The sequence below is a fragment of the Phyllostomus hastatus genome, unplaced genomic scaffold (assembly GCF_019186645.2).
Source record: "Phyllostomus hastatus isolate PE091 unplaced genomic scaffold, TTU_PhHast_1.1 phas_contig_64, whole genome shotgun sequence".
Classification (NCBI taxonomy): Eukaryota; Metazoa; Chordata; class Mammalia; order Chiroptera; family Phyllostomidae; genus Phyllostomus; species Phyllostomus hastatus.
Genome location: NW_025333928.1, coordinates 11696629 through 11723536, shown reverse-complemented (window position 1 = coordinate 11723536; position 26908 = coordinate 11696629). Strand labels below are relative to the sequence as shown.

The 26908-nt window shown below is 51.3% G+C and overlaps 1 protein-coding gene across 1 annotated transcript in view; it reads left to right on the top strand.

Moving 5' to 3' along the window:
• The window catches only part of LMF1 (lipase maturation factor 1), a 108316-nt gene extending 105855 nt beyond the window's left edge, over window positions 1–2461 (top strand). The window contains exons 9-11 of the mRNA XM_045849087.1: window positions 106–289; window positions 1584–1696; window positions 2238–2461. Of these exons, the coding sequence (XP_045705043.1) occupies window positions 106–289; window positions 1584–1696; window positions 2238–2412 (472 nt within the window). The 3' untranslated portion in view covers window positions 2413–2461. The remainder of the gene's footprint in view (window positions 1–105; window positions 290–1583; window positions 1697–2237) is intronic.
• The last annotated feature ends 24447 nt before the right edge of the window (window positions 2462–26908 follow it).

Below are 26908 nucleotides of genomic sequence, written 5' to 3'. Positions count from 1 at the left end.
GCCTCACCCTGGTCTGACCGGGGCGGAGAGCCAGGTGGAGAGGCACCGCCGCCCCACCTGCGACTGTCCAGGGCTCGGCCCACGCTGACTCCGTCTCCTCGACAGCATCACCAGGGAGCGGACAGAGGTCATCTTGCAGGGCACGGCCAGCCCCAACGCCAGCGCACCGGACACCGTGTGGGAGGACTACGAGTTCAAGTGCAAGCCAGGCGACCTGAGGAGACGGCCATGCCTCATCTCCCCCTACCACCACCGCCTCGACTGGCTCATGTGGTTCGCAGCCTTCCAGGTGAGGGCCCTCTTCTCCTCCTGCCCCACCATCCCCCCAACCCTGCACATCCAGGTGCTCACGGCAGACTCAGGCCCCCATCACTCCGGTATCCCCGATGCGGTGTCACCCTAAGGAGGGACACGTGGGGCCCCGGAAACAACTGCGGGGCCAGTGGGAGAGGCGGGTCGGGGGCGAGATCAGACCCCGCTGGAAACAACACTGCCGCTACACAGCACTCAGCCGTGGGTGCCGGTGCAGCCCCCACTGTGACTGGCCTCACACAACACCTGGGCCCTGGAGGACAGGAGGTCAGGCTCGGGGGGTTGTCAGCTGCGAGGCGGCTCCCGGTCCCAGCCCCCGAGGCAGGACTCACCTCACTGCTCAGCCACTGAGGAACAAGCCAGGACACGCCACCTCAGATCCAGGGCCAGGCAGCAGCATGTGACAGCACTCTCCCAGGGTCCCACCCTCCCGGGGGCCGGGTTTCACTCATGGAGCAGCCTAGACCCGGACAAACACCTGGCTAGGGCGGGCGGCCCCGAGGCCGGGCTTTCTTCCAGGCCTTGCCCTGTGCTCTGCTACACACAGGCTCTGCCTCTGGACAGCAGTGGGTCCCCTCAGGCACGGGCCCCCAGGGGCCACCCTCAGATACCCTTGCAGAGGACCAGGCACCACAGTCAGCCTCCCAAAGGCCCTCTACCAGAAATGACAAGACCAGGCGTGACCGATGCCGGGGCCACCAACATTCACAGAGCGGTAGCTGGGGCCAGAGAGAGCCTGGAGGTGCCGCATCTGCCCCTGACCCATCTCACCCGGTGTGACAGCCTCAGGAAGGCTCCATCACTTGCCCGAGAGCCCAGGGCTGCCAGGTGACAAAGCCAAGAGGTGAGCTGGCATGGCTGGGCCCTGCGCCTGCCGCATCCAAGCTACCCGAGGACAGGACAGTGGGGCAGGAGCCCGGGCACGTGAATGAACGGTTCCTGTGAACAACTGGCCGACAGATGAGAATGGAAGCTGGCAGCCCCTCTGGAGGGGAATCCAAACCAAAGCAATGGGGCGTGGGCGCCCAGGGCAGCCCACTGACCGAGTTTCAGTCCCACACCGCACAGATGACAGACCACTGTAGGGACTGGCGTGGCAGCGCCCTCTGGAGGGAGCAAGCAGAGAGCACGCCCTCTCCTACAGGGCCTGGGGGGCCACACCCCCACAGCTCCTGCCTACACCAGGTTTCAAGCTTGTGGCCTCAGCCTGCTGGCACCCAACAACAACCCGGCAGCAGTGGCCCAAGCACCCTTCCTCTTCTTGCCCCCAGACCTACGAGCACCACGAGTGGGTCATCCACCTGGCAGGCAAGCTCCTGGCCAACGATGCCGAGGCTCTGTCCCTGCTGGCCCTTAATCCCTTTGCAGACAGGGCCCCTCCCAGGTAAGATTCTTCTCCCACGTGGGACCCCACCTACTGTGGCCTCAGCTGCCTCTCAGGGCTGCTCCCCCAGTTGCAGAATGTGCTCTGGGGTTCAGGCCCCCATCCTGGAAACGTGCCGGGTGCAAAGGTCCACAGGGCCTCGAGTGACCCCCTTTCACCAGCACCACTCACCTGCTGAAAGGACACGGGCTCCCGGGGGAGGGGCGGACGCCCACAGCAAGTCCTGGCCTTCAGGCCTGCCGGGCTCTGGGAGCACTCGGCCTTCCTGGAGGTAGACACCCGGGTCTCCTTTCTGGAGTCCTGCTGCCCTGCACCACTGGTCCGGGGCCTGGTTGTGGTGGGGGCTCCTCATGGGCCCCTCTGGCTTCCCTGAGCAGCCTCTCTCCACGGCGCCCCCAGAAGTGCCTGGATAGACACACAGCCCCTCCTGGAGTGCAAACCTGGGACCCTGAGCCTGGGGCCCCCTGAGAAGCCAGGCCTCAGCAGGCAGAGGCTGCTGCTCTGGGCAGGGGCTGCAGGCTGATGCCCACCCTCCCTGCAGGTGGGTCAGGGGAGAGCACTACAGGTACAAGTTCAGCCGCCCTGGGGGCCTGCACGCTGCAGATGGCAAGTGGTGGATCCGGAAGAGGATCGGCCCCTACTTCCCTCCGCTCAGCCTCCGGGACCTGAAGGACTACTTTAAATCACGGGAGTGGCCGTTCCCAGAACTGGAATAGAGGGGCCCAGGCCCTGTGTCCTGAGCAATAAAGTGGGAAGACGTTGGCACCCCAGCGCCACCGCCTGCACTCGGACATCCAGGAAAGCAAACCAGGAGGCGGGGTGGCATTGGGGTCTGCTGGGATTCTGAGTGGTCATCTGCTTTATTTTTTTAAAGATTTTATTTGTTTATTTTTTAAAGAGGGGAAGGGAGGGAGAGAGGAAGAGAAACATCAATGTGTGGTTGCCTCTCACACGCCCCCTACTGGGAACCAGGCCCGCAACCCAGGCATGTGCCCTGACTGGGAATCAAACTGGCCATCCCTTGGTTCGCAGGCCAGAACTCAATCCACTGAGCCACACCAGCCAGGGCATGTTTTTGTCATCTCCCACAATTGGTCCCAGGCAAGTCAGAAAGCCCCCTGCCCCACCATACCCCTAGTCATCTTCCTTGTCACCCCTAGATGGGACCAGGGTGTCCCAAGAGAGCTCTGGTTGATCTGGGACCACCAGCACCCATTGCACAGAGCCTCAGTTTCTCCCATTGGCCTTGGCCTGACTGGGGACGCGGGTCCCCTCGGGGTCCACAGCTAGGCCCTTACCCCTTAGCAGCACACCCCTGCTGTGTGCCTGGTGTGGCCGAGAGGAAAACCTCAGTCCCTGCCTCTCCTGCACATCCAGGAGAGGGGCTGAGACTGGGAGCAGCCCAGGCTCCCAATCCACCCTCGTGCCCACTCCCTCCTCAGAACCCCACAGACCTCGCACACACCCCTCCGGGCTGGCCTGGGCCCTGCATTCCTCCCCAGTGACCGGCATCCAGATACCACTTGTGCCCCCTTGGGTGGGCCGCCCCCACCGGCCCCTGAGCACAGTGCCCCCCGCGCTCCTTTGTGCCAGGTCCCCCAGTCACATACTGCGGAGCCTCCTGCTGCCTGGCCTGCTGGGCGAGGGGACAGCAGAGTGCTCAGCCTCAGCCTGGGTGGTAGGGTCCCCGCAGCGGCAGTTCTGAGGCCCACTTGTCAGAAGTTAAGCTGCATTAATTACTTTTTGCTTGGCAAACCTGGGCCCCCTGCAGTGAGATCCGGGGTGCAGCCCAGAATCCTCCCTGCCTGACAGGGGCTGTCAGTCAGTCAGGTGGTATCCTGCCAGACAAGCCCACGGCACCGCTCTAATCCTGGTCAGCCAGGCTGAGGGATCCCGAGGGGGCTGAGGCCAGCCCCACCCAGGGGACAGCAGGCCAGGGGTGCCAGGCAGCCCTTCCTGCTTCCCTGGCCTGGCAAGTGCCAGTGGGGATGGCCATCCACCCCTTCCCCCCGCCCCAGCCCTGCAGGCCCAGGAAACCTGGCCATACTGTGGAGGGCTCCAGAGAGGTGGGTACAAATGCAAGTCTGTGTGGAACAGACCCCCTCCCACCGGGGGGCGGCCCAGGCACCAACAGAGAGGCCGTGTCCCTGCTCTGGGGAACAGGCGCCCTGTGTCTGTAGCGGGGCAGGCCAGGCCGCAGACACGGAGCCTGGAGCCAGCGGGGCTGCCCGAGACCGCCAACCGCCAACCACCAGCCACCGCCTGGGCAGCCCATCCTGGGGGCTCTGCCAGTGGGTGGGGGCGCCAGAGGGCCTGAAGAGACCCTACACCTTGGCTCCAGCGGGGCTCCACACCCCTGCGGTGCCTCCCTGCCAGGAGCCGTGATGCCCCCCCGCCATCCTCTCTGCCCCTGGGCTCACTGCCACCTATGACCCAGCATCGTTGACTGAACTCTCTGGGTCTCCATCCGTCCTTGTCCTCAAAGCCTCCAGGACCCCCTACGACGCTCACAGGAGGGGATGGTTAGGCCGGCAGACAGGGCCGGAGTGGGCAGCAGTGCCAGGCAGCCCCTTGGCTCAGGAGCCCTCAGGAACCAAACTGCCCCCTCCCCGTCTTGGGACAAGACAAACGTCCACTTACCGGGGTGTCACAGGCCACTCCAGGACCAGGCTGTGAGGGCGCAGTGGCCAGAGTGAGGCGCCACCTTCTGACATGGGAGGAGCCAGCAGCCCTGCTTCTCCCACAGCCTCTCCTGAGGCCACGCCCTCCCATTGAAGCGAGTCAACCTGAAGCCTTCCTCCCCTCAGGAGCCTCCCACAGGGCCACCTCCCTCAGCATGACCCTGGGGTCACTGCCCCTTACCTCAGCCGCACCCTGCATCCTCCCCATTCCTCGTGCCCACCAGCAGACCAGGCCTTGGGGGCCTGCACCCCTCAGGGCTGCCTCACCCTACCCTCGCTGGACCCCGGGCTGCTGCTAGTCATGCTGAAGGCTGGTGGGGATCTTGGTCTGGCCCCCCAGTGCCAAGCGGCACCCAATACAGGTTTGCTGGATAAACCATCCCCCTAATGACAGAAAAAGGCCCAAACACTGTTCACATCTGCCTCTCCTGACATTGCCCTCACTCCAGCCTCATGAGAATCTGCTGATTCTCGGTCAGCCCTAGAGAAACTTCTAGAGCCGAGGGGGTGATCTGGGACATGAGGCAGGGGGTGTTACCTCACCTTCCCTCCAGACAGCCGAGTCTGGGAGAATGGGGGTACATTCTTCCCCCTTCTCTCCCGAAATTGCCCACCTGGGATCCAGGGGCCTGTGGGTGAGGTCCCTCCGCCCTACCCGACAGGAAGCACGGCGTCTGTTGGAAACTGAATGCGCACCAAACTCAGGTGGACATGCCCGTGTTGGACCACCTGTGTCCCTGCTTTCTCCCAGGGACATCAGGCTTGGGACCCTAGACACCGAGGTGCCCTCCGCCAGACAGTGGCTGTGCCTGCACGACCCGCCCCCTCCAGAGCAGCAGGCTTAGCCCGGAGCCTGGCCCAGGGAGGACACGCCGCACGTGAGGCAAGGTGTCTGCAAGCCTTCATCACTCCAAAGGGGCTCACAGCATCTCAGTTGCCACAATGGTTTGCACTCACTCGAAGACAATTAATTGCATTTTGGCGCCTGCTGGGGTCATGCACGTGCTCCCCTCAGCCCCGCTCAGATGACACAGTCGTCCTCAGGGGTCCAGTTCCAACACCACTAGGTAAAGTGGGTCTCAGTGTATCAGCAAACCAGCCTTCAAAACTCCCGGTCAACGAAATTGGCAAACCTTTAGCTTGACTGACAGAGAAGATGCAAACAACTAAAATTTTTTAAGATTTTATTTACTTTTAGAGAAAAGGGAAGGAAGGGAGAGAGGAAAAACGTGTGAGAGAAACATTGATTGGTTGCCTCTCGCACACACCCCAACCAGGGACCGGGCCCACAACCCAGGCAGGTACCCTGACTAAGAATGGAACTCATGACCTTTCGCTTTGTGTCACAGTTCCCAACCAACTGAGCCATGCTGGTCAGAGCAAATAACTAAAGGTGTAAAAAGTAGGGCACTACTATCAACCTTACAGAAATAAAAATATAACAGTACTATGATCGATTATATGCAAACAGATTAGATAACCTACATGAAATGGGCAAATTCCTAGAGACAAACTAACTACTAAAGGTGACTTGGGAAAAAGTAAAAAATTGAAAAGATCTCTAACAAGTAAAGAGATTGAGTCAGTAATCAAAAACCTCCCAGCAAAGAAAAATACTGAACCAGAAGTCTTCATTACTAAATTTTACCAAGACTTTAAAGAATTAACACAATCCTCAAACTCTCAAAAACACTTCCCAACTCATCCTATGAGGTTTGTAATACCCTGTCAAATCCAAAGACACCAACATCCTTTTGACTATAGATGCAAAAAATCCTCAACAAAAGGACTAGCAAAACAAACCTAACAACATGCTGGAAGGTCCTCACACCACTTAACAATGCAGAACAGCATGACCACCTCCACTGACACAGAAAAAGCCTTTGACAAAATGAAACACCCTTTCACATAATAAAAGGCATTCACGAGAAATCCACAGCTAACACGCTCAGGACAAAGACAAGGATACCTGCTCTGACCACTGCTTTTCACCCGAAGTGAAACTATCTCCATTCACAGAGGATGGTGCCTTATGTACAGGGATGTACTGCTAACAATGGGGGCACTTTCTGAGAAACAAGTCACTAGACAATTTTGTTTGTCATTATGTAGACACACACCCACATGGCGTCTCTGGCTACACATCTAGGCCCCACGGCAGGACCTGCTGCTCCTTGGCTACAGACAGGTAACATGTCACTATATGAAACAACCAGGGGTGAAATCAAGCTCCAGAGCACGGTACAGTCAAGAGATCAGCAAACCCAGGATGTGAGGGGCTGCTGCCACCCATGTGACACAACATACTGTTTTCCAGCCAACTTTTTTTAATATATTTTATTGATTATGCTATTACAGTTGTCCCATTTCCCCCTTCACTCCCCTTTACCCTGTACACCCTCTCCCACCCACTTCCCCCCCCTTTAGTTCATGTCCATGTGTCATAAATTCTTCAGCTTCTACATTTCTCATACTATTCTTGTCCTCCCCCTGTCTATTTCCTACCTACAATCTATGCTACTTATTCTCTGTACTTCTCCCCCTCTCTCCTCCTCCCATTCCCCTGTTGATAACCCTACATGTGATCTCCATTTCTGTGGGTCTGTTCCTGTTCTAGTTGTTTGCTTAGTTTGTTTTCTGTTTTTGTTTTAGGTGTGGTTGTTAATAATTGTGAGTTTGCTGTTCTTTTACTATACATGTTTTTTTAAATCTTCTTTTTCTTAGATAAGTCCCTTTAACATTTCATAAAATAAGGGCTGGGTGATGATGAACTCCTTTAATTTGGCCTTATCTGAGAAGCACTTTATCTGCCCTTCCATTCTAAATGAAAGCTTTGCTGGATAGAGTAATCTGGGATATAGGTCTTTGTCTTTCATGACTTGGAATACTTCTTTCCAGCCCCTTCTTGCCTGTAAGATCTCTTTTGAGAAATCAGCTGACAGTCTGATGGGAACTCCTTTGTAGGTTACTGTCCCTTTATCCCTTGCTGCTTCTAGGATTCTCTCCTTCATTTTAATCTTGGGTAATATAATTATGATGTACCTTGGTGTGTTCCTCCTGGGTCCAACTTCTTTGGGACTCTGAGCTTCCTGGACTTCCTGGAAGTCTATTTCCTTTGCAAGAATTGGGAAGTTCTCCTTTATTATTTGTTCAAATATGTTTTCAATCTGTTGCTCTACCTCTTCCCCTTCGGGTACCCCTATAATTCGGATGTTGGAATGTTTAAAGATGTCCTGGAGGTTCCTAAGCTTCTCCTCATTTTTTTTGAATTCTTATTTCTCCACTCTTTCCTGTTTGGTGGTTTCTTTCTTCCTTCTGGTCCACTCTATTGTTTTGAGTCCCAGTTTTCTTCCCATCAGTATTGGTTCCCTGTGCATCTTTCTTCATTCCTTTTATGGTAACCTGCATTTGTTCATCTAATTTGCAACCAAAATCAACCAATTCTGTGAGCTTCCTGATCACCAGTGTTTTGAACTGTGCATTTGATAGGTTGGCTATCTCTTAGTCGCTCAAAAGGATGAGTTCTGGGGCACTGATTTGTTCTTTTGTTTGAGCCATCTCTTGCTTTTTTTTTTTTTTTTTTGGTCTGGTCACTCCTGTTACAGTGAGGGGTGGAGCCTTAGGTGTTCACCAGGGCGGGGCACCCCAGTTGCTAGATTGTGACATTGTATGTGAGAGCAGAGTGAAGAGGGAACAATGGCGGTATCTCCGTTCTCCATAGGACCTCAGTCCCTTCCCTATGATCCTGGGTTGCGCGTTCTGCCCTGCTCCACAATCGCCACCTCACTGGGTCTGCCAGCTGCCTCTTGCGTGATCGGTCCACCTGCTGTGATCTTGCTTGCCCCAGGTGCCTTATGCACCCCTGGATGCCTTATGGGCCCAACTCTCCCTGCTCTCCGCGCCCAGCTGTCACGCCCAGCTGCTCATCTCCACCTCTCCTACCAGTCCAGATGAACAGGTCTATTTCAACTTCTAGGCTGTCTGACTTCCATTCAGATAAATTTCCTGTCAGTTCTGGGTGTTATTCTGCCTCTAAATTGTTGTTGTTCCAATCTTGGTTGTGCGTGGAGGTATGGTGCATCCACCTATGCCTCCATCTTGGCCGGAAGTCAGCCCCAGCCAACTTTTATAAGTTGGAAAAAACTTCTAGAATAATGATAAAATATATAGCATAACAAATACATAAGCCAGTAACATAGTCATTATTACGAAGAATTATGTCCTTGATATCATTGTATCTGCCATACTTCTACATGCTTGTCATCACAGGTTTCTTCACACCAGCGTCACCACTGATATGGAGGGCTGCACTGCGCTGTGACATCACCAGCTGACAGGAACTTGTCAGCTTTCTCATGAAGTTTTGAGGCCACTGTTGTATATGTGGCCCGTTGCTGACTGAAACATCATGTCATGCATGACTATGTAGAAAACTCCAGTGATCTACAAAACCACTGCTGTAGTTAATAAATTATTCAGCAAAATTGCAGGGCAGGAGACCAACACACAAAAATCAGATATGTTTCTACATACTAATAATAAACAATCGAAAAAAGAAACTAACAAAACAATTCTATTTGCAATAACACCCAAGAGAATGGAACACCTAGGAATAAATCTAACCAAAGAGGTGAAAGAGAAAGACTTATACACTAAAAACTACAAAACATTGCAAAAAGAAATTAAAGATGACCTAAGTGAATGAAAGGTATCTGTTTGTGGATTGGGTGACTTAATAATAAGATGACGACACTACTCAGAGTGATCTACAAAGTCAATAAAGTCTCTATCAAAATTCCAATGGCCTTTTTGCATAGAAACAGAAAGCCAAACTGAAAATTCATATGGAGTTGCAAGGGCCTCAAGTAATGAAAATAATCTTGAAAAAAAGATTTAAGGACTCACACTTCCTGATTTAAAAACAGCAAAGCTACGATGACCAAAACAGCATGGTACTGGCATAAGGATAGACACATAAACCAATGGACTAGAATGGAGAACCTGGAAATAAACCCTCACACATATGGTCAAATGATTTTTGACAAAGGTGCCAAGACAAATCAGTGGGGAAAGGAGTCTTTTCGTGAAATGGTCCTGGGGAAAATGGATATAAACACTAAAGATTGAAGCTGGACCCTTACTCACACCACATTAAAAAATTAGTTTGAGCCCCAGTCAGTGTGGCTCATCTGGACATCATCCCGCTGAACTGCAAGGTCATGGGTTTGATTCCCAGTCAGGGCCCATGCCTGGGTTGCAGCTTCAATCCCCAGTTGGGGTGAGTGTGAGAGACAACAGACTGATGTGTGTCTCTCACACACCGATGTTTTTCTCCCTCTCTTTCTCCCTCCATTCCCCTCCCTCTTGAATCAATAAAAGAAAAAAAAATTAGTTCAAAATGGATATGAAAGACCTAAACATAAGAGCTAACACTATTAAAACACTTAGAAGAAAACACAGGTAATCTTCATGACCTTGGATTTAGCAATGGATTCTTAGATATGACACCAGAGGCAGGAACAACAAAAGAAAAATGGGACTTCTTCTAAATTAAAAACCTGACTTCCGGCCAAGATGGAGGCATAGGTAGACACATTGTGCCTCCTCGCGCAACCAAGACAGGGACAACAACAATTTAGAAACAGAATAACAACCAGAACTGATAGAAAATTGAACTGTATGGAAGTTGGACAGCCAAGAAGTTGAAATAGAGCCGTTTATCCAGACCGGTAGGAGGAGCGGAGTTGGGCAGCCGGGCGCAGGTCGTGGCTCGGAGAGTAGAGAGCATTGGGACCGGGCCTGTAAGGCATCCAGAGCACGCAAGACTGCAGCTGGCAGACCCCGGCCGAGGGGTGGCAAACGGCAGACCCAGCAAGGCAGGAATTGTGAAGCAAGGCACTGCGCACAACCCAGGATCACAGTGCTGGGAAATAGAGCCTCAGGGCACTAATTGAAAACACCTGTGGGGGTTGAGGCGCAGGGAGAGACTCCCAGCCTCACAGGAGAGTTCTTGGAAAGTTCTACAGAGTGCACAAGCCCACCCACACAGGAATACTCACTAGAGGGGCCCAGTTTGCTCAGGGGAAGTGGTGGAAGGGACTGAGGTCTGATGGAGAGCAGAGCAAGTGCCATTTTTCCCTCTTGGACCCCACCCCCATATACAACATCACAACCCAGCGACTGGGGTGCCCCACCCTGGTAAACACCTAAGGCTCTGCCCCTCATACATAACAGGTGCAACCAGACCAAACAGACCAAAGGAGGGGAAGATGGCTCAAACAGAATGAAAGCTCCACAGCCAGTACTTTTAAGAGACCAGGAGATAGCCGACCTATAAGATGCACAGTTCAAAGCACTGGTGATCAAGATGCTCACAGAATTGGTTGATTTTGGTCGTAAATAAAATTAACAAATGCAGGCTATGATGGGAGAAATTAAGAAAAATCCACAGGGAACCAATAGTGATGGGAAGGAAACTGGGACTTAAAACAATAGAGTGGATCAGAAAGAAGAAAGAAACCACCAAACAGGAAAGAGTGGAGAAATAAGAATTCAAAAAAATGAGGAGAAGCTTAGGAACCTCCAGGACATCTTTAAATGTTCCAATATCTGAATTATAGGGGTATCAGAGGGAGAAGAGGAAGAGCAACAAGTGGAAAGCTTATCTGAACAAATAATAAAGGAGAACTTCCCCACTCTGGCAAAGGAAATGGACTTCCAGGAAGTCCAGGAAGCTCAGAGAATCCCGAAGAAGTTGGACCCAAGAAGGAACACACCAAAGCACATCATAATTACATTAGCTAAGGTAAAAATAAAGGAGAGAATCCTAGAAGCAGCAAGGGATAAGGGGACAGTAACCTACAAAGGAGTTCCCATCAGACTGTCAGCTGATTTCTCAAAAGAGATCTTACAGGCAAGAAGGGGCTGGAAAGAAGTATTCCAAGTCATGAAAGACAAGGACCTATATCCCAGATTACTCTATCCAGCAAAGCTTTCATTTAGAATGGAAGGGCAGATAAAGTGCTTCTCAGATAAGGCCAAATTAAAGGAGTTCATCATCACCCAGCCCTTATTTTATGAAATGTTAAAGGGACTTATCTAAGAAAAAGAAGATTTAAAAAAACATGTATAGTAAAAGAACAGCAAACTCACAATTATTAACAACCACACCTAAAACAAAAACAGAAAACAAACTAAGCAAACAACTAGAACAGGAACAGACCCACAGAAATGGAGATCACATGGAGGGTTATCAACAGGGGAATGGGAGGAGGAGAGAGGGGGAAAAGGTACAGAGAATAAGTAGCATAGATTGTAGGTAGGAAATAGACAGGGGGAGGGCAAGAATAGTATGGGAAATGTAGAAGCTAAAGAACTTATGACACATGGACATGAACTAAAGGGGGGAATGTGGGTGGGAGAGGGTGTGCAGGGTGGAGGGGAATGAGGGGGGTAATGGGACAACTATAATAACATAATCAATAAAGTATATTAAAAAATAAAAAACCTTTGTGCATCTAAGAACATTGTAAAGAAAGTGAAAAGATAACCAAAAGAATGGAAAAAATTAGTTGCAAGTCATGTATCTGAGAAGAGTCTAGTGTTCATGATAGATAAGGAACTCTTACAACTAAGCAACAAAAAGACAATTCAAAAGGACTTGAAGAGACATTTCTCCAAGGAAGACATACAAATGGCCAAAAAGCACATGAAATGATGCTCAACATCCTTAGGGAGATTCATATGAAAACCACAATGAGATAGCACCTCACACCCACCAGGATGGCTATAACTCTTTAAATAGAGAACAAGTGCAAATGAGAACCTTTGTACACTGCAGGTGGAAATGCAAAATGGTGTAGCCCCAGTAGGAAATGCTCTGGCAGTTCCTCAGAAAGTTAAACGCAACATCACCGTATGATCCAGCAATTCCACTTCAGGGTATATATTTAAAAAGTGGAAAATGTACACAAGCAGATACTAGTTCACAGCGACATTATTCATAAATAACCAAAAGTTGAAAACAACCCATATGTGCACCAAGAGATGAATGGATAAGCGAAGTGTGATCTACCCACACAATGGGGTATTATTCAGCCACAAAAAGGAATAAAGTGTTGGCACATGCTACAACATGGGTAAACCTTGAAAAATGCCCCCAGACATGAAAGGTCACCAATTATATGATTCCATTTACATGAAATATCCAGAACAGGTAAGTCCATAGAGATGGAAAGAAGATTAGTGGTTGCCAGAGGCTGGAGGGAGGGGAGAATGGGGAGCGACTGCTGATGGGCACAGGGTCTTCTTTGGAGGTGATGAAGTATTTTGAAACTGGAGAGAGGTGATTCGTGTACAACACCGTGATGTACTAAATGCCAATGATTATTCACTTTTCAATGGTTAATTTATTGTTAAGGTCAATTTCTGGAAAAGGAAGGGAATAATAGCACAGAAGGAATAATCTGGTGCAAAAAAGGAAGCTGAAGGCCAGAATGGCGCACCCCAGGCTGGAGGGAAGAGGCACCTTGTCCTGATGACATGGGAACTCCCAGCAAAGACCTCTGCATAAAACTAGCACCCTTTCTGGGCCAAAACATCTGAGAATACAGTCAAGCAAACTCCATCTGGTTCTTTGACTATATCAATAAAATGGGTGAATCTGTGGCCACAATGATTAGGCAAAAAGGAGAGAAGACACGAATTACCAGAATCGGAAAGGAAAAGGGAACATCACTGCAGATCCCATCAACACTGAAAGACTATCGTAAACAACTATTCTAATAGATTTGACATCCTAGTTGAGATGGAAAAAAAATTCGTGAAAGACACAAGTTACCAAAACCGACTCATGAAGAGAGAGAAAATCCAAATAGCCTCCATAACAATTAAACAAACTGAATTCTTTCAAACTTCACAAAGATATTTTTAGGCCAACATAGCTTGATTGGTGAATTCTAACCAAAATTTAATGGAGAAATTATAATTTAAAGGAGAAAAAAGTATACAAGCTTTAAGAAAATGGAGAAAGACACCTCACACACTACTGGTCAGAATGGGAAAAGGTACAACACTAGAGAACAGTTTGGCATTTCGGAAGCATTACACGTGCACTACCGCTTGACCCAGCCGTTTCTCCCCTCGGTATCCACTCAAGAGAAATGAAAGCAGAGAGACCTGTAAGTAATGTTAGTAGCAGATTTACTCATAAGAGCTAGAAAACAGAACAGCCCCGGAGCCCACCAGCAGGAGAGTGGGTGGTTCCATTGTGTGCTAATCCTTAGCCATAAAGACATCAGATGACTGACACACACACACAACAACACTCTCGAACCTGGAAAGCATGCTTAGCTAGTGAATCCAGAGACAAACGACTACACACCATGTGACTGCATTTCTACAGGACTCTGGGGAGGGAAACATCTCCACTACGGTGACAGAAAACAGGTCGGGGGTTACCTGGGCCTGGGCTGGGGAGGAATTGATTGGGACACGGAACAAGGAAATAGTTGGGGGGGTGGAAATGTTCTGTTTCTCTGTTGCATGGTAGGTACCTTGGTGTACACATTTGTCAAAAGACACCAAGCCGTACACTTAAAATAGGTACATTTTATTTTGTGTAAATTCAGCTGACTCCAGAGAAAGCCCCAATTTGTAGTGTGTTTTTGTGGTTTCTGTGACAGAAGCACCCCCACTGAGTCTGAGTCTGGGCTACGAGAGTCATCACCTGGCACAAAGCTGGGAAGGACGAGCATGACCGGGCCTTGTGCAGGGCTGCACACCAGCACCAGCCCCCCACCACCGACAGCGTAATCAAGTTGATTTTGAAAACAAAAGAATGCTAAAATATCACTACTCCAGGGGAAGTAAGTAAGACTGGCAGTGCCAGTGTTGGCAATGCAGAAGGCAGTGGAGGTGCCGGCCACAGTCTAAGTTGGCAGCATCTACCGAAGCTGTAAGTGCCCAGGGCCTGGCCACTCACCACTCACTGTGTGCTTAATGCGCGATGGACAGAGGTCCCCAGGAGGCATGTGCTAGAGTTCACAGCAGCCTGTTCCTAAGAGACAAAAACCACACAACTCCAAATTCATCAAGAGTAGGATAGCCAGCCCTGGCCAGTGTGGCTCGGTTGGTTGGAGCGCCCTCCCATAGCCGAAAGGTCGCAGGTTCGATTCTCGGTCAGGGCACATACCTTGGTTGCAGGTTCACTCCCCAGTCCGAGAGCATTAGGAGGCAACCAATCGATGCTTCTTCCTTGAATCAATGTCTCTCTCTCCCTTCTTTTCTCCCTCGCTCTCTTAAAAGCAATGAAAAAATATCCTCAGGTGAGGATAAAAAGTAAAAAGGATAGACAAATGATGTCCATGTGCTTATTTGGTGGAATACCTTAGAGCCGAGAGAATCCCCAGTCTACAACCCTGTGGAAATGGGGCGAAGGTCCCACGCATGCGGCCGAGCAAAGCGCGTGCCATGGGACGCCGTCCATCTCCTAGCGCAGACGTGCAGACCCAGACACTGGTGTTACAGACCAGGGTCATTGTCCCATTGGGGACACCCAAGGGGCCATGAGGTTCAAGTTCTTGACCCGGTGGTGGTTACACTGACACTCAGTTTGTGAGCATTTTCTGAGCTCACGGATTTTGTGGACGTTTTTGTGTGTTTCGTTCTGGAGTGTCAGGCCCTGCTTCGTTCCCGGTGCGTTTGTCACAAAGAGCACGGGGCTGGGTGTCTGTCTTCACAGGCATGTGTGCAAAAGTGTCAGCAAACAGGCCTGTGTCCACCGTGACCCTCGATGTGACCCAAGTTTCACCCAACTTATTTTGTGTTTCAACTGACTGTGTTTTTTCTTTGTTTATTGCCACCTCTCCCCACCCTCCCTGTTCAGTCTTTAGAAACATTTTCTCTTCCCTCAGTTTTTTCTCTTCCCTCAGGTTGGCCCACAGTCCAACCTGCTATGGCCCAGGTGGGGACTCAGACGGAGACTCGGAAACCCCAGATGCGCCCTCCCAGGGCATCTTGTCAGGGTGACATTTGTTTCTTCTGTGCACATAACTTGCTGAAGTCGTTTGAACCCAGCAATGTGAGCAAGCCTGGCAAAGCCCCACTCAATGGAGAAGAGCCGGAGGCTGCCCACACCTTGCATTCTAAGGCTAAAAACCATGAAGGCTGTGATAGACAGAATCAGCAAGACGAGATGATGCCGCTAGTCTCTTCTCTCCTGTTAAGGGGCAAACCGACTCCATTGGTCCTCAGGGAGGGTCGTCCACAAGTCATCTCCGTGCGCTGGCTGGGGAGTGGGGGGTGTGGGGTGAGCTGCACCTGGGCCTCCAGGGCAAAAGTGCCAGCCCTGCAGCTGCAGGCCTTTCAGTGGTGGGTGTACATTTGCATCTCAATAACCCCTGATTAATATTTAAGGAGCCAGCTGTCTGGGCCACATGGAAAAAAATGGGGAAAAAACACGCCTTGTTCCTTTAAGGGGTGGGCTCCAGGCTCTTCATCAAGTGGCCTCATCTCCTCACTCGGCTTTCACACTTACACAATTCTTCTAGATGAAAAAAATATGAAGCGCCATTAGCAAGTTATCAGGGACCAACTGTGTGTCCCCATCAATGCTCCTCAGTCCATTGTGGCCGCCACGCAGCTGCAGGGCTGGCGCTGAGCAAGCCGCCAGGCTGGGCTCCATCCCTCCGTCCACCCACCGCCATTGGGCACCGCGTGCCCCGTGCCCTTTCACCTCGCTGTGAAACGGAAGTGGACGCCACATTCAGAGCTTGTGCGTAGGCCTGAGGGGATGCACCTTGGCCAACGCACCCACCCCTACTCAGGGAGTTACAGGCCCCATCACGGTTGTCCCTCCCAGATGGCTGCACAGCCCCCAGGGGTCCCAATCCTCCCCCAACCTGTCACAGGCCGGCCACTAGGAAGGACAGGTGGTTCTTGTCAATCAAGTCAGGCCACCCATGCAGAGAGCCCTCCTCTCACTGACCACAACCCCTGGCAGAGTGGCCTCTCACCACTGGGTCTCAGCTCACTGAAAGGCCTTCCCCAGCCACCCCCGGGCGTCCCTCCACTGCGCTTCTCTGGGTGGTGTCACTGCCACCTTCTGCTTCCGACTGCCTCGGTCCCCTCATGGAGGCGTCAGCTCCACCAGGAGGGCCTGTGGTCAGTTGTAGTGGGTTGAACAGTATCCCCCCAAATTCACACCCACCCAGAACCTCAGCATGTGACCTTTGGAAATAGGGTCTTCGCAGCTATGATTAGTTGAGAGGAGGTCGTGGTGGACAGGGTGGGCCCTAAACCCAGTGTCCGGTGTCCTTACTGTACGAGGAGAGGCACTCTGCGTAGAGGCACTGGGGAGAGTCATGGGATAGCACGAGAGACTGGGGCGATGCAGCCACAGCCCGAGAGATGCAGAGCCTCTGGGAGCCGGAAGAGACAGAAAGGACCCTCCCCCTGAGGCCTCCAATGGAGCGAGACCCTGAGACTCCCTGATATCAGACCTCCAGCCTCCAGACGGTGAGAGGACGCGATGCTGCTGTTCTCAGCACCCAGCCTGCGGCCCTGCACTTCCTGGCCTCCCTGACCCACTCACCGCACAGCAGCAGGGCCTTGGCCCTGGCCTTGGGAGAACCTCTAGTGCCAGGGCGTGAGAGTATGCAGCCTGCTGCCGCCCTCCTCACTGACCGGGGAGGCGGGTGGCTGGGCGCCTCCTGAGAGGATTGGGAGTGTGAGGTAGCAGGCCCCCCCCCATCGGCCCACCGGGAACCCCCAAGCATTGCCTGGATCCTCGTCGCTCACGGACCCAGGGAGTCCCGGCGCCCCTCCCAGCCCTTTACACCCAGCCAGAGCCCACGGGTCTGGTGCCTGCCCAGGGGCGTATTGTCCTCAGTACACGTGGGTTCCTGCCATAACAAGTCCCTAGAGGAGGTTGGACACTGTGGAGACTCCAGGGACCAGCTTCTACCTGGGGAGGGGGAGGGTCCCAGGCCCCAGCGCCTCCCTGCCCAGGTCCTGTACTCGGAGCCGGCAGGATTCTGCTCCCAGAGCTACCAGCAGAGGGCAGGCCTAGAGAGAGGACTTCATGAGCCCCCCTCCCAGACGGCAGGGCTGCAGAGCACCTGCCCACAAAAATCACTCGCCAGGTTCAAACGCACCTTCCAGGGGTAGGTGGGCATTCCAGAGGTAGGGGTGCCCGCAGCCATCTGGCACCTGTCCCCACAGTGTCACTGACCCATCCCCATGTCCTCACCAAGGATGCCTGGCCGCACTGTGTCCACCAGCCCTTCTCAGGAGCCAAGATGGCACCAGGAGGATACCATCTGGCTTCAGGGTTCCAAGTGCCCTGCTCACAGCTATGGCGGCTCCTGCGAGAGCCCCAGCCCATCTGGGCCTTCAACAACCGGCCCACCCAGGGCAGCTGTGGCAGCAATGAACCCAGGCCAGAGCCCAAGGCCCCCACGGCACACAGCCCCCGGGCTCATTCCACATTTGCTGGTGTCACCGGGTCTTGGCTGGTGGGATACTGTTACCAAGGCAGGGCCCCCTCTATTGTCCTGGAGAACTGGGGCAGGAATGGTGGCAAAGCCTGGAAGACCTCAAAGTGGAGGCAGCAGCTCTGGAGGCCTCAAGACAGCTCGCTTACTGAGACATAGCACTTTAGTATTCCCCTTCTCACACCCCCACAGCTGGCAGAAAGAAGGTGCCCTGGAGGGACTCTGAGCCTTCCCGGGCCCGGCTCTCCCCGGCCCTGCCGTGTCCTCCAGGCCCCGGGGCAGAGCTGCCAGGAGAGCAGGTGCTGTCCACTCGGACTGTGGGGCACCTCCTCCACCTGGACCGACGGAAGATGCCATGGTCCCTGGACTTGGTGGAATGTGCCTTTCTGGGGGGTACCCACCTCAGGCCTGAGGGAGTGAGATGTAAACAGAACTCGTCTTCCCCAGGCAGGTTGGCGAGACAGTGGGAGAGCAAGGACGCCTGGCACAAGGCTGCCCCTCTGTCCAGGGTGAACCCAGCAGGCAAGTGTTAAACACTGCAGCGAGAGGGATGACACCCCACCCCAGGGCCGGGGGACAGCTGGCCCATCACCTGTCAGGGCTCAGGCACCACAGCTGTGCCGACAGCAAGAGCCCAGACTCTGACCCAGGAAAACAAAGTGCCCACGCTGTGCTCGGAATTCCAATCGGTGCCGACGCAGCTGGCAAGAGCTGAGGGCAGGCCTGCAGGGCCGCACGGGCTGGCAGCGCCCACTCTGGGCCAGGGCGGACAACAGGAGCACGCATGGGTCCCCACACAGGGTGGGGGCTCTGAGCCCAGGTCCCTGTGGACAGCAGGCAGTGCCACAGGCCTGCCCCTTCCTGAGAGGCTCCTGAGGACCCCACCACCAAGCCACGCGCAGCCTCTGCCACTCCAGTGAAAACAGGGAAAGAAGCGCAACGACGGGAGATGGACTGAAGCGCACAGGTCAGCACCGAGCTGGTCCTCACCAGCCTGCAAGGTGGAAGCCTGAGCCCCCTCCCAGATGGCGCCGGAAGCCGAGGAACGTTGCGGAATGATTTGCCTGCCTGATGATCCTGCAGCCAGAACCGTGCACTCAGAGAGCAGCCAGCTCTGCCTTTTCAGGGCCTGTGGGTCCAAACTGAGCCGGGAAGGGGAGGCAGCTTCATTCCAGTATTAGCCGTGTGCACCCCACAGCTGGGGCACCCCAAAGGGCAGTCCTCGTGGCTGCTGCCAGAGACCCATCAGGGCAGGCTCAGCGGTGTGCACCCAAAGGTATGCCATGTCCTGACTCCCAAACTCTGTGGACGTGACCTCATTTGGAAAAGGGATCTTTGCATTTTCATTAAACTAAGGATCTCGGGACAAGATCATCCTGGCTTACCAGGACAGGTCCTAAATCCAAGGACCTGTGTCCTTAGAAGAGACAGAAGAGGAGAGATGCAGACCCAGAGGAGAAGCCGCTTGGAGACAGGGGTGGAGTATGGTGTGGAGTGACGGGGCCACAGCCCAAGGACACCTGCAGCTGCTGGAAGCTGGGAGAGAACAGACCGGCGGGGGGAAGGGGCGGGGGTAGTGCATAGAGCCTCTTCAGGGAGCGCAGCCCTGGGCTTCTTGGTCCCAGACTTCGGCTCCGAACTGGGGGAAAACTAGTCACTGTGGGTTTGGGCTACCCGGCTTGTGCCAGTTTGCGATGGCGGTCACAGGACACAACACGCCTACTCCCCACCACCGTGTGGACCAAATGGGAGCACCCCCACCTCCCCGGGCCTTCTGTGACTCCCCCCGCCAGCCTGGAGGTGCAGCTGCTCCTCGCAGCCCCGTCAGGATTCACTCTGGGCCTCTGGCTGCAACGGAGTCAGCTCTGGGGCTGGCTGGCTTCTCCCACCACTTTTGATAACTTAGAGGAAATGGAGGAACTCCTCAAAAACCACAAACAACCACCCCACCTAAAATGTAGTAGATACTGAATAGTCCCAGAACTGGATCATTTGTCAAACCCCACCAAACTCAGCACAAGACACTCGTGTTTCATCATGAGCAAGACACCTTGATTATTTTGAGGAGCAGATAGAGCAGGAGCCCCTGCATGTCTCTGGTCCTCTGTGGGTCTGTTTCCTCACTAGGACATGAGGGCACAGCCAGGTGAGTGCTAAGGCCTTGAGGGTCTCAGTGCATACCTGACCCCTCACCCTAAATTCTATCCGGAAAGACCATATTTCCAAACAAGGTCACATTCACAGGCTCTGAGGGACATATCTTTGAGGGACACCATGCAGCCAGCACAACCTGTAGGCCCAGAGGGTCCACGAGACTGGGGCCCCGGCACCTGGTATGCCCCAGCTGCCCACGTGGAGGCAACGCCCAACCCTGCATGGTCACACGCAACCTGTGGGACACAGACACCCGCCCCCCTGGCAATCCCCCAAACCCTGCTCCCCCCATTATGTCCCTTTTGGGACCACCCACACAGCATGTGCAGCAAAGAGGCCTCTGACTCCAAAGTTTCCCCGCCCACCCTTTCCTTGTATTCACAAGGTCATCCTGATAGGCATCCCCAGCCGTGGTTTCCCACCCATGGGTCTGAGGTGCATGTGACCACCTGGGTGGCCTTTCAAGCTCATAGGTACACATCCAGGTGACTGGGAGGACAGTAGTACCATTTGGCCACACAGCAGTGGGCTGAGAACTGGCCCCTTGGTTCTGAGGAGCTGGGGTAGGGGCAGGAGGGAACAGTCCAAGAAAAGCAGGGTGGCCATCACCCCAGGTGGAAGAGAATGGCAGGTGAGCACCATGTCGCAGAGTGTCACATGAGGGCCACCCCCCCGCCCAGGGCATGGAGGCCCATGGCCCAGGAACAGCCCCCCACAACCCTTGGCCTCCTGCTGAGTAGGGCCTGCCGATGACTACTCCCCACCCCTGGGGCCTCAGAGGCCGGTGGGAAAAGGCTGCAGTCCCCAGAACGGCCTCCCCAGATCCAGGCTCATTCCAAGTAAGGGCTCTTGGTTTGGAAGACCCTCAGAGGGGCATCACTGCATCGCCATGATTTAAGGGGACCATCATCCATGACAACTGGAGGTGAGAGAGGCTGGTGCCAGATCCCAAGGCCCCGCTTGACTGGCTGATTTAGGCTGAAGGGATCTGGCCAGGCTGCCTCTTCATCATCATTCCAACATTATGACATTCTTGCAAAGATTTTAATCCTTGTGAAAGCAAGACCTTGACAAGGCCTGTGCTTTATGCAGGACGTCCCCTGGAGCCTCAGCCAAAGGGCCATGACCAGCATCAGGCCCCGGCCTCACCAGGGACTACCACCCCGCCCCCAGGGGCAGCACTCGGGGACAAAGCTTTTCCGAGAGCACTGTCTCCCCAGCCCAAAGGAGCCGCTGTCCCAGCTCCCGGCCTGACATCCCTTAAACCTGTAACAGAATCACAGTGACGCTGCCTGGGCCTGGGCCTTCCTCTGTGTTAAGCTTCTAAATGACTAATTTAATCCCTTTATTCCTTACAGGTCTATCCACATTGCCTGTTTCTTCTCAAGTCAGTTTTGGTCATTGGTGTCTCTGTAGAAATTACCCATTTTATCTGCTATCTAATTTGTTGGCCCAAGGTTCTCACTGCGTCCCTTGATTTACGAAAGTGGCAGCGAAGTAGGGACAGCCTCCAAGACGACATTCACAGAAACCATGAGAGTCGGTGCCTGGCCTGTTCTTAGTCTTACAGCAAAGCGAGCTCAGTTTCCACCATCACCTGTGACATCAAGGGGCCGATTTTTCTGACACACCCACTTCAAGTTAGTGACATGACAGTCCCAATTCTCTAAGCATTTAACGACTGATAAAAATGATTTACCATAAATCGTTTTCTTTTAATTTAGGCATTGTTTTTTAAAGATTGTATTTATTTATTTTGAGAGACAGGGAAGGGAAGAAGAAAGAGAGGGAGAGAAATATCAGTGTGTGGTTGTCTCTCGCACTGGGGACCTGGTCTGCAACCCAGGCATGTGCCCTGACTGGGAATCAAACCAGCAGCCCTTTGGTTCACAGACCATGCTCAATCCACTGAGCTACACCAGCCAGGGCCATAAACTGCTTTTGACAGTTATCAAATACTTTTTCAGCATTAGCTCACAAATAAACTGCACTGATCAATTTTTCTTTTTTTAAATCCTTTATTTTTCAATGACAGTTAACATACATTATCGTATTAGTTTCAGGTGTACACCCCAGTGATTAGACATTACATAATTACTTATTTACCCTCCCAATAAATCTTGCACCCATCTGACACCATACACAGCTGTTAGAATAATATTGACTGTATTTCCTATGCTCTACTTTACTTCCCCATGACTATTCTGCAATAACAAATCTGTACTTCTTAATCCCTTCACCTTTTTCACCCACCCCTCCAATCCCCTCTCGCCTGGCAACTGTCAAAATGGTCTCTGTATCCATGAGACTGTTTCTGTTCTGCTTGTTCATTAATTTTGTTTTTTAGATTCAGTTGTTGATGTATATGTATTTATTGCCATTTTATTATTCATATTTTGGGTCTTTTTTTTTCTTTTTCTTCTTAAAGAAGACCCTCTAACATTTCCTATAATACTGGTTTGGTGATGATGAACAGCTGTACCTTTTTGTTTACTGAAGTTCTTTTTCCGTCCTTCAATCTAAATGGTAGTTTTGCTGGATAGAGTAATCTTGGTTTTAGGTTCTTGCTTTTCATCACTTTGAATATTTCTTGCCAATCCCTTCTTGCCTTCAAGGTTTCTTTTGAGAAATCAGCTGACAGTCTTATGGGAGCTCCCTTGTAGCTAACTAACTGCTTTTTTCTTGCCGCTTTTAAGATTTTCTAGCCCTGGCTGGCGTAGCTCAGTGGATTGAGCACGGGCTGGGAACCAAAGTGTCCCAGATTCGATTCCCAGCCAGGGTACATTCCTGGGTTGCAGGCCATGACCCCCAGCAACCGCACATTGATGTTTCTCTCTCTCTTTCTCTCTCTCTCTCCCTTCCTTCCCTCTCTAAAAATAAATAAATAAATTTTTTTAAAAGATGCCTTTTTATTTAAAAAAAAAAGATTTTCTCTGTGTGACTTCCAGCCAAGATGTAGGTATACATAGATATACTTTGCTTCCTCACACAACCAAAAGAAAGACAATAACAAATTTGAAAACAAAAAATAACCAGAACTGACAGAAAATTGAACTGTATAGAAGTCCTATACCCAAGCAATTAAAGAAGAAACATTCATCCAGACTTGTAGGAAGGGCGGAGATGAGCAGCCAAGTGGAAAGGAAGTGCAGCAAGATGGCAGCTGGAGGACCACAGTGGGTGAGGCAGCAGCTGGTGGATCCAGCGGTCCCACATCTGCATGCAGACAACCAGGAGGAACAACAGGGGAGCAAGACACACTGCACAACCCAAGGTTCCAGCATGGGGAAATAAAGCCTCAAAACCTCTGACTGAAAAAAACCTGTGGGGGTGTGGCAGAGGGAGAAACTCTCAGCTTCATATGAGAGTTCACTGGAGAGACCCATAGGATCCTAGAACATATACAAACCCACCCACCCAGGAATCAGCACCAGAAGGGCCCAATTTGCTTGTGGGTAGTGGAGGAAGTGACTGAAAGCTGGCAAGAGCTGAGCAAGTGGCATTGTTCCCTCTCAGACCCCTCCCCCACATACAGTGCCACAATCCAGCAATGTGAGTTGCCCCACCCTGGTGAACACCTAAGGCTCTGTCCCTTACTATGTAATAGGCATGCCAGTAAAAAAAAAAAAAAATGGCCCAAATGAAAGAACAAATCATATAACTAAATAAAAAATAGAACTAAACAATGAAAAGATAGCCAATTTATCAGATGCCAACTTCAAAACACTGATAATCAGGATGCTCACAGAAGTGGTTGAGTATGGTCACAAAATAGAGGAAGAAGTGAAGGCTACACAAAGCTAAATAAAGGAAAATGTACAGGGAATCCACAGTGATGGGAAAGAAACCAGGACTCAAATCAATGGTTTGGACCAGAAGGAAGAAATAAACATTTAACCAGAACAGACTGAAGAATCAAGAATTCAGAAAAATTAGGAGAGGCTTAGGAACCTCCAGGACAACTTTAAACATTCCAATCTCTGAATCATAGGGGTGCCAGAAGAAGAAGAGGAAGAGGAAGAAATCAAAAACTTAATTTGAAAAAATAATGAAGGAAACCCTCCCCAATCTAGCAAAGGAAATAGACTTCCAGGAAGTTCAGGAAGCTCAGAGAGTCCAAAAAAGTGGGACCCAAGGAAGCACACACCAAGGCACATCATAATTACATTAGTCAAGATTAAAAATAAGGAGAGACTCTCAAAAGCAGCAAGAGAAAAGGAGACAGTTACCTACAAAGGGGTTCCCATAAGACTGTCAGCTGATTTCTCAAGAAACCTTGCAGGCAGGAAGGGGCTGGAAAGAAGTATTCACAGTCATAAAAGGCAAGGACCTACATCCAAGATTAGTCTACCCAGAAAAATTATCATTTAAAATGGAAGGGCAAATAAAGGGCTTCCCAGGCAAGGTCAAGTTAAAGGAGTTCATCATCACCAAGCCCTTCTTATATGAAATGTTAAAGGGACTTATCTAAGAAAAAGAATGTGATCAAAACTATGAACAGTAAAATGACAGCAAACTCAAAACTATCAACAACTGAACCTAAAACAAAAACAAACAAAGCAAACAACTAGATCAGGGTCACAATCACGAAAATAGAGGTCACATGGAGGGTTTCCAGTGTGGGGGAGGGTGGGGAGAGAGGGAGGAAAAGTACAGGGAATAAGAAGAATGAATAGTAGGTACAAAAGAGACAGAGGGAGGTTAAGAATATTATAGGAAATGGAGAAGCCAAAGAACTTATATGTACGACCCACAGACATGAAATAAGGTGGGACGAATGCTGGTGGGAGGGGGGATGCAGGATGGAGGGGAATAAAAGGGAGAAAAAAGGAACAATTATAATAGCATAATCAATACAATATATTTAAAAATAATTAAAAATATTGTCTTTAACATTTGGCACTTTAATTATGAGCTGTCTTGATGTGGGTCTCCTTGGATTCATCATCTTTGGGACTTTTTGTGCTTCTCAATTTGGATGACTGTTTTCTTCACCAAGGTAGGGAAGTTTTCTGTCATTATTTTTTCAAATAGGTTTTTAATCTCTTGCTCTCCTCACTTTCCAGTGCTACCATGATGTGAATGTTGTTACACTTGACGTTCCAGAGGCTGCTTACACTATTTTTTTTATTTGTTTTTCTTTTTACTATTCTGATTCAGTATTTTTCTGCTTCCTTATATCCCAAATCACTGATTTGATTCTAGGCTTAATTTACTCTACTGTTGATTCCGTGTGAATTATTCTTCATTTCTGTTGGTCTATCCTTCATTTTTGACTGGTCCTTTTTTATGCTGTTGAAATTCCCATTAAGTTAATTGAGCATCCTTATAACCAGCGATTTGAACTCTGCATCTATCAGATTGCTTGTCTCCAATTTGTTTAGTTCTTCTTCTGGAGTTTTGTTCTGTTCTTTCATTTGGGATGTTTCTTCATCACCTCATCTTAGCAGCCTCCCTGTGTTTGTTTCTATATATTAGGTAGAGCTGCTGTCTGCCTGGCTTGGTGCAGTGGCCTAATGTATTATAGTAGGTGTTCTGTAGAGTCCAGGAACACAGCCTCCCCAATCGTCCAAGCTGAGCACTCAAGATGCACCACTCCCACCCCATGTGGGCTGTGTACACCCTCCTCTTCTACTTGAGCCTTGATTGCTGTTGGCATGTCAGTGGGAGGTATTTGCCCCAAGAGCAGTCAGCTGCAAGGACTGGTTGCAACTACCAACCACCAACCTCTGACCACTGTGAATTATCAGCTGTGCAGGGTCCACTCTACAGAGCAGGACTTAATTCATCCAGGCTCTGGTGCCCACTGAGTCTGCCTCTTGAGGAGTGTGTCACTTGTGGAGGTGGTTGGGTGGAGGTGCTTCGATGTGGTCTGAAGCTGTTCACTGGGTGTGCTGGTTCCGGAGCCTTCCAGAAGGTGCAGGCCAAGGTCAGCCACTGCCTGTGTTTTGCCCAGGGCCACCTGGCATGAGCTACAAAGCAATCTTTAGATGGCTGCTACTTGTGCTGGGCTTGGAGGTGCCCAGACGAGGCCAAGCTATGAACCATGGCCAGCTGCTGCTAGTGCCCAGCCTGGAACCACTTACCGAGGGGTATAGGGCATGTGGAGGCCAGATGCTGCTTATTTGAGGCATTTTAGAAAAATCTGAAGCATGGGCCAAAACAGGCCGTTTGTATGGAAAACACTGCAAACACTTTGGGTGGTCTGAAAGTTAGGTGGGGCAGAGCCTTAGGGAATCACCAGGGTGAGGCAAACTATGTTAGCCAGATTGATGAAGTCTCAGATATGGTGCCCACCTGCCAGCTCTGGGGGGAGAGGACTCATCAAAGGAACAATGACCTCTGCCAGCACTTCTGTCTGAGAGCTGCCCGCCAGCTCTCATCCCAATGCCAAACAATTCAGTTCCTCCCCATATGTCCCTGTTGCCTTTCAAGCTGCTATCCCAGTGCTGGAGTTCACAGGGAGTGAGTCTGAGTATGTCTGGGCATGGGCCCTTGAAGAGGAGCTACCTGGGACTTCAGAAACACTCTGTCTCCCTCAGCCTCAATCCCCACCAGCTTTTATGGCCAGAAGTTATGAGGACTTCTCTTCCTAGCCCTGGATCCCTGAGCTGTGGGGCCTGGTATAGGGCTGAGGCCCCTTGCTCCTCACTTCTCAGGGTATCTCAGCAGCCAAGATATCCCTCCCAATTTTTATCTGCCACACATGAGTGTGGGACCAGCCCATTCCAGATCTCTGCCCCTCCTACCAGTCTCCATGTGGCTTCTTCTTTAATTCCCTACTTGTAGGACTTCCATTCAGCCCAATTTCAGGTGGTTCTGAATGATGCTTGTTCTATACTTGTAATTTTGGTGTGGATGTGGGAGAAGGCAAGCACCGTGTT